Consider the following 17,375-nt stretch of genomic DNA (forward strand, 5'->3'; position numbering starts at 1 on the left):
ATGGCAGCAAATTGGAAGTGAGTGTTAAGGGAGAGAGACTGGAGGAAGTGGATAGCTTTAGATACTTGGGTCCAAATGTGGTGGGAAAGGGAGGAGTGGAAGTAGAGGTAGAATGTAGATTGAGAGAAGCAAGCAAATGCCTTGGGAGATTAAAAAGTATAATTAGAAATTGACATTTGAGAAGGATGCTAAAAGGAGATTGTATGAAGGAGTGTGCTGACAGCACTGTATGGGGCAGAAACATAGAACATAAGAGAGGAAGAGTTTAAATGTGTTTGAGATGAAATGCCTGAGAAGTATGGTAGGGGTTACTAAATTGAATAGAGTGAGAAACAACAAGGTGAGGAGGGGAGTGAGGGCAGAGAAGGAGTTGGGAAATGAGGGTGATGAAAGAATAATGGGATGGTTTGGACACATGGAAAGAATGAGTGAAGAAAGATTAGTGAAAAAGGTGTGGAAGGCAGAGGTGGAAGGACTGAACATGAGGGGGCAACTAAGAATGAGATAGAGAAAAAGGGGCATTGGGAAAGAGGGGAATGTCTGTTGAGGAAGGAAGGAGAAGATAGGAGATAGGGGTTAGTGGAGAATGGTTGTGTATGGATGATGCTGTGATGCATGGGAGTGGGTGGGGGGTGAGGAAGTATGTTTGAATGATATTTTGATGTAGCCTGAAGGAATTTTTCCCCATCTTCTCTTTTTCTGCATGAGGGGACAGAGAGTGGGGAAGGGGTCACTGATTAAATGAAGCAGCCTTGCTGTGGATGTGCTATGTATTGCTACATTGCTTCTGACCCAGGGCAGTGGGCGAGATGCAGGGATGAACCTTTCACCCAGGAGGAGCAAAGAAAAGTGGGAGGGAAAGGCGATGAATGGGAGTGGAGTATGTGGGGATGAAATGGGTGGGAGCAGATTAATACCTTTGGCTTTGGCTACCTCCTTTGTAAGGGGGGACAAGCCAATAGGTTGTATGTATAAAAAAAATTAGATGTTAGGAGAAAGGGGCCTGTCCTGGGTATGTAGATGGAGTGGAGGAAAAGAAAGTACAGTGAAACTTAAAAGATCCAGATTAATTGCAGATTCCTGTCCAGATCTCTTAAAATATGGATCTTTCCAAACAAATATGTATGAAATAAAGCATGTCTCACAAACTTCACAACGCTAACTTTATGTATGGGTTGCATAAATATGAACTAGATTGTTTATAGATTATTGCATGACACCTAAACATTGAATATACAGTCGAACCTCGAAAGCCCGGACTAATTGGGGAGAAGGGTGGTCCGGTCATGCCAAAAGTCCGGTCATCGAAAATATCGCCCTAACACCCGTAGATTTTCGTAGTGGTATACGTATAGGTAATGTATGATATGGCATAGAAACACATAAGAATAATACTCTAACACTGTAATAATAACAATGCTGTAATAATAATGCTAAATACTAATAATTCTGTAATAACTGTAATACAGGCATGTATTAACAAAATGTTGGTTCTAGTTTTTTATTCTCGAATGTATATAATGCCCCCATGCCCTAACATATTCAGTAAGATATAAAAATTATTTTTTTTTATATATTATTATCGCTAAAAGAAAGCTGAAACTTTAATAGAATTTTTTTCTACACCGTAAAAACGTATCTTTTGGGGTATAATATTTTATAAGTAACACAATTACCAATAAAAGTCATATTTTGATGTACCATTTATTATTTGATAACTAGTTCTATGATTTTTAAACAAAAGTTTGAGTTTTTGAATGTTTTTAACAGCTCGCTGATATGTAGAAAAAAATTCCTTATGTCCTTGTGCAGTTGCCACAAGCCGCTATTTTACTATGTTTTGGTACAAAATTCTACGAAACGGCAGCCCTGGTGGCGGCTTGACTGGGCCGGGTTTGAGTACACGTGTACGGCCGTCGCTGCCACCTACCAGACAAATAGGGAACTTTGCTTGAAAAGTCCACCCTTTGTTCATTTCGACCGGTCATACGAGGGTCCGGGCTTTCGAGGTTCGACTGTAATGTACAGTACTGTACAAAGTGATCCTTGAGTTATGACTGAGTACTGCAATGCAGTAAACCTATTTTTAGTGTAGGTCAGAACCAGCCTAAGTAAACATCTTCCATGGTGATTGGTTTCCTTTTCTTTGATGTACTACCATCAGAAGTCTGCCTTATGCTTGGGAGTCATAATGAAGGGCAAGGAGTTCCCAAACAAGAGAGTAAATGATAAGTATTAATCAAAAAAGGCACTTCCTTCCTTGGTCTGTCATCACATGACGAAATTCCTCTGCTACATTCACCAACAAGCTCTTTGTGTTAAGGGGATTGTTATTATTATTATTATTGTTTTAATCAACAAAGAGGAATGTACAAGGACAAGCACTGTCAGCAACATAACCAAAGCACAGCCTAAATCAACACTCATAAACTTAGAACTTCCTGTATATGTAGTATAATTACCTTTTCTACATACATACATATACCAAAGGCATAGAAACCACTCCCACCCATTCCATCCCCTACATACTCCACTTCCCTCTACCCTCTTCCCTCCCTCTTATCTTGGCACCTCCTGGATGACAGGTCATCCCTGCATCTTGTCCATTGCCCTGGGTCAGAAGCAGTGTTGCAAGACACAGCACTAGCAAGGCCACTTCATTAATTCAGTGACCCTTTGGGCTGTGTCAATTTTTCTCATACATACTCCCTCACCCCCCATCCCCCACCCACTCCCCCTCATGCATCACAGAATCATCCAAAAACAACCCTTCTCCTATCTTCTCTCCTCTCCTGTCCTTCCTCAACAGACATTTCCCTCTTTCCCAATGCCCCTTTTACCCCATCCATCCATCTCATCTTAGGTTGCCCACTCATGTTCACTCCTTCCACCTCTGCCTTCCACACCTCTTTTACTAATCTTCACTCATTCTTTCCATGTGTCCAAACCATCTCAATACTCTCTCATCAATCCTATCTCCCAAATCCCTTTCCACCCCTGTTCTCCTTCTCACCTCCTCATTTCTCACCAGCCTAGTAACCCCTATCATACTTCTCAGGCATTTCATTTAACACATTCAAACTCCTTCTCTTTTATGTTCCTTGTTTCTGCCCCATACAGTGCTGTCGGCACAATCACTCCTTCATACAATCTCCTCCTAGCATCTATTCCCAAATATCTATTTCTCATTACACTTTTTAATCCCCCTAGGCATTTACTCGCTTCTCTCAATCTACAGGCTACCTCCACCGTCACTCCTCCCTTTCCTGCCACATTTGCACCGAAGTATCTAAAACTATCCACTTCCTCCAGTCTCTCCCCCTTAATGCTCACTTCCAGTCTGCTGCCATTTTCTCCTCTTGTACATCTCATCACCTTACTTGTACCCATATTTATCCTCAACTTCCCACTTTTGCACACCTTCCCAAGCTCGTCACTAACTTCCTCAATCCCTCCTCTGATCCTGCTACAAGCAGTGCCATCAGCAAACAACAACTGGTTTATCTCCCACTTTTCTCCATTTTCTTTAACCACCTCCAATCCCTTACCCACTACCCTTGCATTCACCTCTCGCAACACCCCATCTATTTATAAGTTGAACAGCCAGGGCGACATAACACATCCCCGAGAAAATTCCGCCTTATCCTCAAACTGCTCACTCTCCATTTCTAATTCTAACACAAGCTCTTATCATCTTTCCTCCTATCCCATATATCTGCAAAACCTCCCACAGTTCCTGTCTACCCTGTCATAAGGCTTTTCCAGATCCATAAAAGCCCAAAAAACATCCCTACCTTTTCCTATAGCTTTCTCACATATCTGTCTTACCACAAAAATCTGATCTACACAACCCCTACCTGGCCAACCCCTCACTGTTCCTCACCAATTACTCCCATTATTCCTTTCCTAATCTGCTCAGTCAAGACCCTCCTATAAGCCTTCCCAACTACACTCAACCTCTGAAACTATTACACTCACACTTGTCCCTCTTTCCCTTGTAAACTGGAACTATACAGACACTCTATCCTCTCTTAAACAAATATTAAATACCTCACCAGCCAGTCCACCATCACTGTACCTCCTTTTTTCAGACATTCTGCATGGCATCCATCTAACCCAGATGCCTTACCTGCTCTCATCTTAACAGCTGCATTCACTTCATCTTTCCTTATTTCTCCTCCATTTTCCTCACTCATCACAGTCATTTTCTTACCACTTCCTACTGTAACTATCTTTCCCTCCCTATTCTTCTTAACATTTAGCAACTCCCTAAAATACTCTGCCCACCTTCCTCTCACTGCCTTCTCTTCCATTATCATCTCTCCATCTGCACCTTTTATCTTTTCATCTCTACTTGATTTGCCTCCTCTTTCTTAATTTCTTTCCAAAATATTTTTTTGTTACTTTCAAAATTTTCTGTCATACCCCATTTCACATCTGCTCTCCTCTTTGCCTCCTTTATCTTTTTCTTTACTTCTTTTCTCTTTTCTTTTTACCTCTCATATGATTCCCTCATCCTAATTTGTAACCAATCTATAAAAGCCAGCTTCTTCTCTTGTACACCCTTCTTTGCTTCCTCATCCCACCACTTACTACCCTTTCTTCTATTTCTTCCCGTCCTCCTTGTTCCACACACCATCTTTGCAAACCTTATGACTCCCTCCTTGAACCATCCCCATTCCTCCTCCACTCCTAGTTCTGCTCTATCCTTCACTCCCTCTCACTCCTCTGCTTCTTCTTAAACTCTTTCTCCTTTTCTTTCTCATTTAAGCAGTTCACTCTAAATGCCTCCTTATCTTCTGCCCTTTTCCTCTTTCTCCACCTATTCTCCACTCTCAGCTTACCTTCCACCAAAAAATTATCTGATATTCTGTCTCTCTCTCCCCTGAGAACATGTACATCCTTAACTCTTCCTACTAAACTCCTGGTTACCACTATATAGTCCATTAACGCTCTTTCTACTACCCTTCCATCCACCACCCTCTCCCATGTGTACTTATGCTTGACTTTCTTCTGAAACACTGCATTTGCTATCAACTCTCTTTCAAGACACATCACCATCAACTCTCCGCTACAATTTTTTCCTGGAACTCCATACTTCCCAATCACTCCGTTCATTGGTTCATTTCGTACCCTAGCATTTAGGTCTTCCAATACAATTACATTGACATTTCTCCCTAATCCCTCTATGCACTCATTTAAATCCATCCAAAAAGCCTCCCTTTCCTCTACACTCTTCTCACTACCAGGTTCCATACACCCTTACAAAAACCCACATCTCCCTTCCCAGCTTCACTTTCATCCACATTAACCTTGAAGAAACCTCCCTCCACTCCACTACATGCTTACCTATCTTTTCACTTACTAGTATAGCAACCCCTTCTCTCCCTCATCCTCTCTTCACTCCTGAGAACCTCCCAACTACACTCCCAAATTGACACTCGCCCCATAATACCAACACATCCATCATTCTTCTCACAAACATACTACCTATCTCTTCCCTTTTACTCACATCTGTAATCCACACACATTAAAAGACCCAAACCTTAGGGTACTAGTTGGAAAACTCATATAGATCCCCTTATGCCTTTTCTTTTTTGGGGGGATGTCCCCTTTGGGGCTACAGGTAGCAGGATTCTTAGTCCTATCCCCGTTCTGTTTTTTGTTGCCTCATAGGACTCAAGTGGGAAGACTTGGTGGCAGCATTCTTTTCCCTTACCACAGGGTAGGCAAAAAAGGAAATGAATATTCAGAGAAATGGTACAGGACAGTAACAAGGGGTTGGAGGACAGCATAACAGAGGGACAGTTGCAGTATAATAAAAGTGTCATCATTTCTCTATGAACAAAGTCTTCCTCTATCACAGACAAAATGACGTGTGGATCTGATCCATAGGGGCACCCCATATAGACCCTAAAGTATCAACTGCATGCTATTTTGCCACAATAATATGCAGTCAGTACCCCCAGATGGGGAGTACCTTTTCTGTTATGAGTAAATCACCCATACCAACAATTCAGTTTCAGCAAGGATTACTTTTATCCAAAGAATGGGTTAAATCATGGTTTTTAAATTGTATATATATATACAATTTAAAAACCATGATGTAACAGTTTTTATATAAATTCAGTATAATGCAGTAAGACACTAAAAATAGCATGAATGATCACAGGTAATTAAAGCTAGACCTTTGAGGATGATAAAAACATTTAGTCATTCAATTAATACATACACATACCAAACGGCCCTTTCCCTTTTACAAGAGAAGTGGCCAGCCAAGACATGTGCCCACCCTTCACCAGTCCCATGCCTGGCCAGCAACTGACAATCATTTGTTTTCCATTTTATCTTTGCTCTTTATGGATGAAAGGTCATCCCTATCCCTTGTCCACTGCCTGGATGAGAGGGTCAGAAGCAGTGCAGCAAGACACAGCCCCACAGTGGGGCCCAACAACTGACCACCACATCATTACATGGCAATCCTCCCTCCTCATCCATTCACAAGTAATTAGAGAAGATAAGGAAAAATCCCTTCAGGCAGTGTCAATTTATCATACATTCACAACCCCTTTCCTTTCACAACTACCTCTTGCACTCCCTTCCCTGCTCAGCAGACCTATCCCTTTTACCCAAGCCCCCCTTTACTCTATCCATCCATCTTATTTTCACAATTCCTGTCAAGTTCACTCCATCCACCTCTGCCTTCTGCACTTTTTGCTAGTTTTCACTCATTCTTTCCATATACCCAAAACATCCCAGTATTCTTTGATCAACCTATCTTCCAGTTGTTTCCACCCCCATTCAGCCCACAAGTTAAGTACCTAATAGCAAAAATCAACAAGAAAGTAAACCTATTAAAATATATTACTAGCACTAACTTTGGGCAACCAAGGATGAGATGGATGGATAAGGTAAAAGGGGGCATTGGGAAAGAGTGGAATGTCCGTTGAGGAAGGATAGGAGAGGACAGAAGATGGGGTGAATGGAGAGTGGTTGTGTAGGGATGATGCTGTGAACCATGAGGTGGAGTGGGTGGGGGATGGGGGGTGAGGGAGTATGTGTGAGAAATAAATTGACGCAGCCTGAAGGGATTTCTCCCCATCTCCTTTTCTGCATGAGGGGTCTGAGGGGGGTCATCGATTTAATGAAGCACCCTTGCTCAGATGTGCTGTGTCATGCAACACTGCTTCTGACCCAGGGCAGTGGGCAAGATGCAGGGATGAACCGTCGTCCAGGATGTGCCAAGATAAGAGGGTGGAAGGGAATGGAGTATGTTAGGGATGGAATGGGTGGGAGTGGTTTTTATGCCTTTGTTTTTTGGCTACCTCCCTTGTAAGGGGGAAAAAGCCTTTGGTATATGTATGTTTGCACTAACTTTGGACAACAAAAAGAACTCTAATGACCATACAGTTCATAAGAACCACCATAGAAGTTGCACTAACTTTGGACAACAAAAAGAACTCTAATGACCATACAGTTCATAAGAACCACCATAGAAGTTTCCAACAATAAGCAGAACAAACAAAATCTACAAACACTGCAGAATGAAGCACAGAATGATAACAAGACGCACAAAGACCACCCATATAGGACACCTAAATCCAGAAACCAAAATCCTCCCAATCCATTGCATGAAAATTACAGGAATGCAGTTGTATCCCAGAACCCTAAACAACACACACCCTTCACTACATCTCACAAGTACCACCAACAAATTGCAACAAAAGACTACATCAGCAGCATACTACTCAATCATCTCCAACAACCTATACTATTCAACATATAATGGAAGACTGCATTATACACAATGATGCATGCAAACAACACAACATACATTCTATAAAGGATTTGTGGGAAAACCCAGTTTTGGCTGTGGCATTCCTTGGGGAGATGGGACTGCCTGGACAGTCTAGGGAATGACAGCAACAACCTATTACCTAAACTACACAAAACATCCACACAGAAACACATATAATGGGAATAATAGAAACTAAACTAAAAGGTAATCTACCACCTAACACTGTGGGACAAAGTCTGTACAACTGCTGGATGAAGAATAGAAAGGAAAAACAAGGAGGGGGAGTACTATTTCTGACAAAGTTAACAAAGTAAAAATGGTGTAGAGTCAATTATGATAAAAATAGAAAACAACCATATGAAAAGTAGAAAATTTGTAGTAGTGTATGTGCCCCCTAAAACACAGTCCTGGACAGAGAACACGATCATTCCAAATTGTTAGAAGATACTAAACATGAACTGATATACTGAAAGAGGAAATACAGTAATTATAGGTGATTTTAACTCAAAAGAAATATGTTGGGAAGAAATGACGGTGAGGGGTGGAGAGGACATATGGGGAAGCTTGCTACTCGATATGACCATTGAATACACAATGACTCAGTGGATAAAGGAAAATACCAGATACAAAAAAAATGAGGAACCTTCGAGACTGGATTTAATACTTACGTCAGAACCTGAAATTGTAGACAGAATAGATTACAAAACACCAATAGGAAAGAGTGACCATGTACTAATAGAATTCGGACTAAAAGAGCAAATAGACCTAAGAAGAAATGAGAAACATAGAATAGGAAGACCAGTGTACAACAAAACGAATTTTGAGAAACTTAAAAAATTCTTTCATAATGCAAACTAGGAAAAATTCCTAAAAGAACAGGGATGGAAGAGAAATGGAATATACTAAAAGAAATTAATATGTACCACAACAAAAGCAAGAAAGAACATACATAAAGAACTGGTACAACAAAAAATGTAGTGAAGCTAAGGATAAAAGAGACCATGCCTGGAGAAAAAAAAAAAAAAAATGGCAAACATACATCAAACTAAGAAACAATTATGTAAAACTATGCAGAAAAGAAAAAAAATTATGAAAAGGAAATAATAGAAAAATGCAAGGAACAACTAAAACTATTTTACAGAAAACAAACAAGAAATAAAAAAGCTGCACCAAGTAAGTCATGAATATACAGAAGAACAAGAAATGGCAGAAGTTATGAGCAACCACTTCAAATCAGTATTCACAATTGAGAACACACCTAACTGTGAGGGAATAGATAACTAAATAAGCCCTTCCAGATACAAGACTCATAGAGAAAAACCCTTCCACACCAGACAAGGGAGATTATGTACAACAAATCTGATCTGCTTTTACTCAAGATTAGTAGACATAATACAAGAAAGAGATGGATGGGCGGACTGCTTTTCTGGACCTGCAAAAGGCATTTGATAAGGTACCTCATAGGAAATTAATAAATAAGATAGAATCAAAGGGTGGCATCAGAGGAAAATTATTGGAATGGATGAAAGACTTCCTGATTGGGAGGAAAATGAGAGTTGTAATTAGAGAAAAATTCTCTAACTGGGAATAAGTAAAAAGTGGTGTCCCGCAAAGATCTGTACTGGCCCCGATCATGTTCGCCATATACATTAATGACATGAATGAAGGCGTGGAGTGATATGAATTTTTTTGCAGATGATGCAAAATTACTTAAGAATGTAAAAACGGAAGAGGACTGCAACTCATTGCAACAAGATCTGGACACGATATGGAATTGGACTCGGAAGTGGGAAGTGAAATTTAATATAAAGAAATGCAGTATAATGGAATTTGGAAAGAGTAAAAACAGAATATCAAAAGATTACAGAATTGGAGAAGAAAAAAGAAAAAAAGCAAACTCTGAAAAAGATCTTGGAGTGATGATTGGAAAGGACATGAAACCTGATAAGCATATAAATAAAATATTCGGAGAAACCTACAATTTATTGAGGTCAATCAAAGTGGCATTTACTTATATGGATGAAGAAATGATAAAGAAAATACTAACTACACTAATAAGACCAAAACTTGATTACGCAGCATCACTTTGGACACCCAGTACCAAAAAGAATATTAAGAAACTAGAAAGATTACAAAGAGCGACAACCAAACTAGCACCAACTCTCGCCGAACTAACATATGAGCAAAGACTATCCAAACTGAACCTACCAACTCTGGAACAAAGAGAAAGAGGAGATTTGCTGACTACAGAATAATGAAAGGAATGGAAGTTTTAGACAGGAACGACCTGTTAGTGTGGGACAACGGTAAAACGAGAGGACACGGAAAAAAACTGAAAAAAGATAGTTATAGAAAAAACTTGAAAAGGAACAGTTTCCCACACAGAGCGATTAATACATGGAACAAATTAGACAACAAAACAATATGTGCAAACACTATACAAGATTTTAAGATAAAACTTAATACGGAGAGATACAAAGACGGGTCACCATGAGCATAGCTCCCCTCCCATATATTACAACTAGGTAAATACAGTAGCATGCCTGTGCTCAGGACAGTACCAACACAGAATAGAACTGCACACAGATTCAAACTACCTCAGATGGAACCACCACACAGAAGACATAGAGCACCTCATACCTCACATTAATGATCCCCAGACAACAATACAATATCTCTTCTCTAAGTGTTGCTAGTTCCCTGGAGGCTGTGGGTTGTCTGCTAGACCAGGGGCAATGGATCAGTTGACTAGATGGGGGAAGGGAGCTATTGCCAGTCGTCATCTCTCTGTCTCCTCTCTCTCACTCACTCACTCTGAAAACTTGTAGGAAATACAGTTGAAGTTGATCGAGATCTTAGACCCAGTCTAGAGACTAAGTTTCAGCCCCTTGGAGTGTTACCTCCAGATGGAGACAAGGATGGTGACAGGTTTTGAAAATGGGTAGCAGGGAGACGATTCCCTCTAATTTCCAACTGACAGGACCACCACATGCAAGTACCCATTGTTGGCCCTAGATGCACAGATATATCAGGACAAGTAAAGACAGGAGTCCATGCTATGCAAAGTATATTTGGGAGCAATCTATCATGCATAAGGGGGGTTTGGGGACAGGATTAATGAATCATGGAGTGGAGGTGAACATATTGGACAAGAGAGGTGGAAGTTCTAAAGATGAAAGAACTGAATGGAATCTGCTTATAATGTAGATGTGAATCAGAAGAGTTAGAGTGAACTGAAAAGGAAAGAAACAGAACTGAAGAAGACTGGGAGGCATTCAAAAGTAAAATATTGGAAAGTACAGGAATAGAATGAAATAGAATTAAGCCAAAGGCAGGGAAAGAAATGGAAGCAAGAAAGCACCTTGTTTCCTCCATGAAAAGTCTTTACTGTATTTCTTATATTATTACTCATTACTCTTTATCCGGACTTCGAAATTTTCAGTTTTTGATTATTACATTAATCTCTTGCTTCTCAGAATAAATATTCTTATTCTTTTTATAGTCCACATTCTAGCATGTTCAAGTGATTTGTCATTTCCACATTACTAAATTCAGTTGTTTTTTTCTTTGTTTACCAAATGAAATAAGTGTAATCTTTGAGTAATAAAAATAACTTTTCATGTGAGGTGCCTAGAATACTAATGGTGAATATGCCAAAATTTTGAGATAATGAGCATTTAAAATTTGGCAGCTTGCACACAACAAGCTGCAAGATTATTTTTCAGTTTCTTTGAAGTCTTTCATATTACTGATTAAATTATGTATACAGTGAGTCACTAATGTGTCTGTTATGAAATATTTGTGCTGGCTCAATAAAATAAGGTCTGAAAATGTATTCATCAGGTGGAAAAGAAATTCACAAAGATATAATAAACATAGATACAATAATTACAATAGCAAAACTAGCCATCAGAATTATCTACTTACCTTCCTGTGCATGCATCTTGGCTGATTTGAAAATTAGGGGAGAGTGATAATTGTTAATGATTGAGATCGTCTTCCACAAAGACCTCCCCAGTAGCTGCAGGTGTTTTTTTGTTTGTTTGTTGGGTGAACAGGTTTTCATAGTATTCAGTGTACATCAGGCAGTGCAGGTCGAGATACTTTTTACCATGATACACACCAAATTACACCACCTCAAAATAATGGAATTAACATGTTTATGAAAGGTAAATGTGAATTTTTACACAAACTCCCTATATAAAAGGGGAAGATTGAGAAATAAGTTTCTGACAAAAAAATTAGAATAGGAAATGTGGCATATTCGCCCTTTTTAGTCTAAGCTCCTCTTGTATATGAAAGTAAAGTTCTCTCTTTTCTTTTCTTTCTTTCTTTTTATTCTTTTATTTCCAGCTTTGTACTTCACTGAATGTTAAGCCTTCACAGTATATTGCTTACAAGGCTACACTGCTAAAGGTGAGTACTTCATATTTTTCGTACATTTTGTATTTCTGGCTTATTGACCATTATTTTTGTTTGAGCTAAACATTATGCATGGCAGTTTGTTTTGAGAAATAACTATTTATTTATTTACTTATTTCATCATCATTATTATTATTATTATTATTATTATTATTTTTTTTTTTTTTTTTTTTTTTTTTTTTTTTCTCCATATGATTGAAAATGTGGAGTATGCAGTCATCTTGACTTAGTATTGCTCTTCAAGCCAAGACATTAAGGGATTCATTAAAACTTCTGAAACTGGGTACTGAATGCATGGTTACATGGACTCAGTACTTAAGGGACTGTTCTGGGGCACACATCAATCATTTGTGTTTGAGTAAAGGAATGATGAGATGCTTTTCTTCTCCTTGTATTCATTTCCCCCCATACATTACTTTTCAACATACTTATACCAAAGGGAGGTAGCCACATTACTTTTCTACTACTCTGTAATTTACCTCCATCATTACCCTGTTGCCTCTGACTCACACAGGTCAGGGAAAAGGATGACCCTTTATCCATAGGGGGCTATGATAGAAGAGACAACAAATGGGTTTTGGATGGCTGTCAGATAGGTGAAGGATGTGCATATGCCTTGACTTGGCCATATCCCATATAAGGGGAAAATAACCTTTTGGCATGTTTAAACTGTATGTACATAAGAGATGTTTTTTACCATCGCTGGATCTCCTTTATGATGCTACTATGAACTTGTTCTTTACCACTTCTAAGATTCTCTCTTACTTTTCTGATCATCATATGGTAGTGGTGGTAGAAGAATTCTGTCACTTATGTTCTCATAAGTTCTCATTGTTTCTGACCCAGGACAGTAGGCAAGATGCAGGGATAACCCGTCATCCAGTAGGAGCCAAGAAAAGAGGGTGGAGGGGTGGTGAATGGGAGTGGAGTATGTGGGGATGAAATGAATGGGAAGTGGATTTATGCCTTTGACATTAGCTACCTCCCTTGTAAGGGGGAAAAGCCCTTATTTACCAAGTTGTATTATATGGGAAGGGAGCTATGCTCGTAGTGACCTGTCATTGTATCTTTCAGCATCAAGTTTGTTCTTAAATTATTTTAATAGTATTTGCACACACTGTTGCCATATCTAATTTATTCCAGATATCCACCACTCTATGTAGGAAGCTATTCTTTTTCAGATCTCTTCTATAACTATGCTTTTTGAGTTTCTTTTCATGTCCTCTTGTTTTTCTCATGTCCCACTTTAATGAATCATCTCTATCTAGGACTTCCATTCCTTTCATAATTCTGTAGTCGGTAGATCTCCTCTTTCTCTTTTTTGTTCCAGAGTTGGTAGTTCCAGTTTGGACAATCTTTGTATGTTGATTTGGGTAGTGTTGGTGCCACCTTTGTTGTTGCTTTTTGTATTTCTTCTAATGTCTTTATATTCTTTTTAGTACTGGGTGTCCATAATGTCACAGCATATTCCAGTCTTGGTTTTATCAGTGTAACTAATATTTTCTTCACCATTTCTTCATCCAAATAGTCAAAAGCCACTTTCATTGACCTTAATGTTAATAGGTTGAAGGTTTCTCCAACTATTTTCTTGATATGTTTGTCTGGTGACATGTCTTTCCTGATAATTACTCCTCGGTCCCTTTCCGAGCTAATTTTTTTTTACTTCACCAATTTTACAATTCTTTGATATTCTATTTTTACTTTTTCCAATCTCTATTATACTACATTTCTTGATGTTAAAGTTTAAACTCCATTATACTACATTTCTTGATATTAAAATTCATTTCCCACTTTTGACTACATTTCCAAATTTTATCATCTTTCTGTAGTGATTCACAATCATCCTCTGTACTTTCTTTAGTATTTTTGCATCATCTGCAAAGAAGTTCATATAACATTCCACACCATTATCCATGTCATTTATATGTATGGCAAACATGATCAGCACCAATGTATGTTCTCATAGGTGTTGTAGATGGTATATGGAATGCAGAGAGAAGGGATCTTCCTTGTAATTTTTCTATGAAAATAGTTGAAGCAGAGGGTTTATTAGGAGGACTCAAGTAGAACCTAATGGAAGAACACATAATGGAAGACTGCATTATACACAATCATGCACGCAAACAACACAACATACACTATATAAAGGATTTGTGGGAAAACCCAGTTTCAGCTGTGGCATTCCTTGGGGAGACAGGACTGCTCGGACAGACAGTCTAGGGAACGACAACAACAACCTAAGTAATTGGGTCCTTGACTGTGCATTGATGTGGTATGGATGAAAGCAAATGGGAGAAGATTGGTAATGTTTATGAGAAGAGTGTGTTACTGTTAAGTGAAATAAAACTGAATGGGAAGGATGAGTTGGAGTTTGGGAGAATGGTAAGTAGGGTGTCAGGAGTGATGAGGAGGATAAAAGAAGGAAGGAATGATACTGTCATTGTGTGGTGGAGTGGAGAGTAATGTCACAGAGGATGGTGTGGGCAAAGGTGAGATTGGAATGGGAGGTGGGGGTATTTGTTAATGTTGTGCACCAGTTATTCATATACTGATTTTAAGTTTCTAATACATACATATACCAAAGGCTTTTTACCCCTTACAAGGGAGGTAGCCAAAAAACAAAGGCATAAAAACCATTCCCACCCATTCCATCCCCAATACACTTCACTCCCCTCCACCCTCTACCCTCCCTCTTATCTTGACACCTCCTGGATGACGAGTCATCCCTGCATCTTGTCCACTGCCCTAGGTCAGAAGCAATGTTGCAAGACACAGCACATCCACAGCAAGGCTGCTTCATTAAATTGGCAACCCCCCCTCTCCGTCCCCTCATGCACAAAAGGAGAAGACGGGGAGAAATCCCTTCGGGCTGTCAAATATTTCTCACACATACTACCTCACCCTCCATCCCCCCATCCATTCCACCTCATGCATCACAACATCATCCATATACAACCATTCTTCATTCACCCCTGTCTTTTGTCCTCTCCCATCCTTCCTCAACAGACTTTCCCCTCTTCCCCAAAGCCCCTTTCACCCCATCCATCCATCTCATCCTAGGTTGCCCCCTCATGTTCACTCCCTCCACATCTGCCTTCCATACCTCTTTTACTAGTCTTTCTTCACACATTCTTTCCATGTGTCCAAACCATCCCAATACTCTTTCATCCACCCTATCTCCCTATCTCCATTACCACCCCTGTTCTCCTCACCTCCTCATTTCTCACTATATCCAGCCTAGTAACCCCCATCATACTTCTCAGACACCTCATCTCAAACACATTCAAACTCCTCTCTACCTCTCTATGTTCCATGTTTCTGCCCCATAGAGTGCTGTTGGCAGTCACTCCTTCATACAATCTCCTCTAATCCATTCCCAAATGTCTATTCCTCAATACACTTTTTAATCCACCAAGGCATTTACTCACTTCTCTCAATCTACATTCTACCTCCACTTTCACTCCACCTTTCCCTGCCACATTTGCACCCAAGTATCTAAAACTATCCACTTCCTCCAGTCACTCTCCCCCTAATGGTCACTTCCAGTCTGCTGCCACTTTCACCCCTTGTACATCTCATCACCCTACTTTTACCCACATTTATCTTCTATTTTCTTCTTTCACACACTCTCCCAAACTCTATCACCAACTTCCTCAATCCCTCTGATCCTGCTATAAGTGCAGTGTCTTCCACAAACAACAACTGGCTCACCTCCCACTTTTCTCCATTTTCTTTAAACATCTCCAATCCCTGACCCACCACCCTTGCATTAACCTCTCGCACCACCCCATCCATGTACAAGTTGAACAGCCAGGGCGACATAACACATCCCTGACGAAGTTCCACCATTACCTCGAACCACTCTCTCCATTTCTAATCCTGACACATGCTCTACTACTCTCGTGAAAACTCTTGACAGCTCCCAGAAGATTCCTCCTATCCCATATATCTGCAAAACCTCCCATAGTGCCTTCCTGTCTACCCTGTCATAAGCCTTTTCCAGATCCATAAAAGCCCAAAAAACATCCTCAGCCTTTCCTATAGCTTTCTCACATATCTGTCTTACCACAAAAATCTGATCTATGCAACCTCTACCTTTCCTAAATCCACACTGTTCCTCACCAATTATTCCCTCTGTTCCTCTCCTAATGCTCTCAATCTAGATCCTCCCATAAGCCTTCCCAACTACACTTAACAAGCTAATCCCTTTGAAACTACTACACTCACACTTGTCCCCTTTTCCCTTGTAAAGTAGAACTATACAGGCACTCCTCCAGTCCTCCGGCACTCTACCCTCTCTCCAACAAACATTAAATAACCTCACCAGCCAGTCCACCATCACTGTACCTCCTTGTTTAATTTTATTTCTTTTAATATTCTGCATGGCTTCCATCCAGACTAGCCTTACCTGCTCTCATCATCTTAACTGCCTTCACTTCATCCTTCCTTATTTCTCCTCCATTTTCCTCACTCATCATGGTCATTTTCTTAGCACTTCCCACTGCAACTATCTTTCCCTCCCAATCCTAATAATGTAAATCCAAATATTCTATTCTACACACCATAATCATGATCATTGTTGCCTTATGTTTCACTAAGTAGAAAACCCACAGCCCCAAGGTGGCTGGCAACAGTCTCTAGTCCCTCCCACAAATCACTCTGGGAAGAAACATTGGACTATATTGTGATCAATGTGATCAATGTTCCCTCTAATTTTTTGCTGTGAGTGTGTGCAGAAATTTTGCGTGTGTGCAAACTTTGCCTTCTCTGTTTAAAAGATGTGCACACCCATGCAAGTCACCATCTGATCATTTAAGCAAATGCACACAATTTGTAAGTTTGTAAGTTTCTTTTCATGTCCTCTTGTTTTTCTTTTATCCCACTTTAACAAATCTTATCTGTCAAGGACTTCCATCCCTTTCATCATTCTGTATGTGGTCAGTTCTCCACTTTCTCTTCTTTGTTCCAGGGTTGGTAGTTCCAGTTTGGACAATTTTTGTATGTCAATTTAGAAAGTGTTGGTACCATCTTTGTCGTTACTCTTTGGATTCTTTCTAATTTTCTTTTATTCTTTTTTGTGCTGGGTGTCCATAGCGTCACAGCATACTCCAAACTTGGTCTTATCAATGTGACTAATATTTTCTTTACCATTACC

The 17,375-nt window shown here is 39.7% G+C and overlaps 1 protein-coding gene across 14 annotated transcripts in view; it reads left to right on the top strand.

The window, feature by feature from the left end:
• The window catches only part of LOC143018989 (transcriptional adapter 2-beta-like), a 167,093-nt gene that overhangs the window by 141,062 nt on the left and 8,656 nt on the right, over positions 1 to 17,375 (top strand). For 11 of the 14 annotated variants that reach the window (XR_012965801.1, XR_012965798.1, XR_012965803.1 and 8 more), the window contains one exon: positions 12,152 to 12,214. The exons of the other annotated variants lie outside the window; for them this stretch is intronic. Coding sequence is in view for 7 of the 11 variants with exons in the window: in XM_076174688.1 (XP_076030803.1) it covers positions 12,152 to 12,214 (63 nt within the window). In the remaining 4 variants the exon portion in view is untranslated. The remainder of the gene's footprint in view (positions 1 to 12,151; positions 12,215 to 17,375) is intronic. 14 annotated transcript variants of the gene reach the window in all.

Source organism: Oratosquilla oratoria, chromosome 36 (assembly GCF_046742065.1).
Source record: "Oratosquilla oratoria isolate Oo_2021 chromosome 36, ASM4674206v1, whole genome shotgun sequence".
Taxonomy (NCBI): domain Eukaryota; kingdom Metazoa; phylum Arthropoda; class Malacostraca; order Stomatopoda; family Squillidae; genus Oratosquilla; species Oratosquilla oratoria.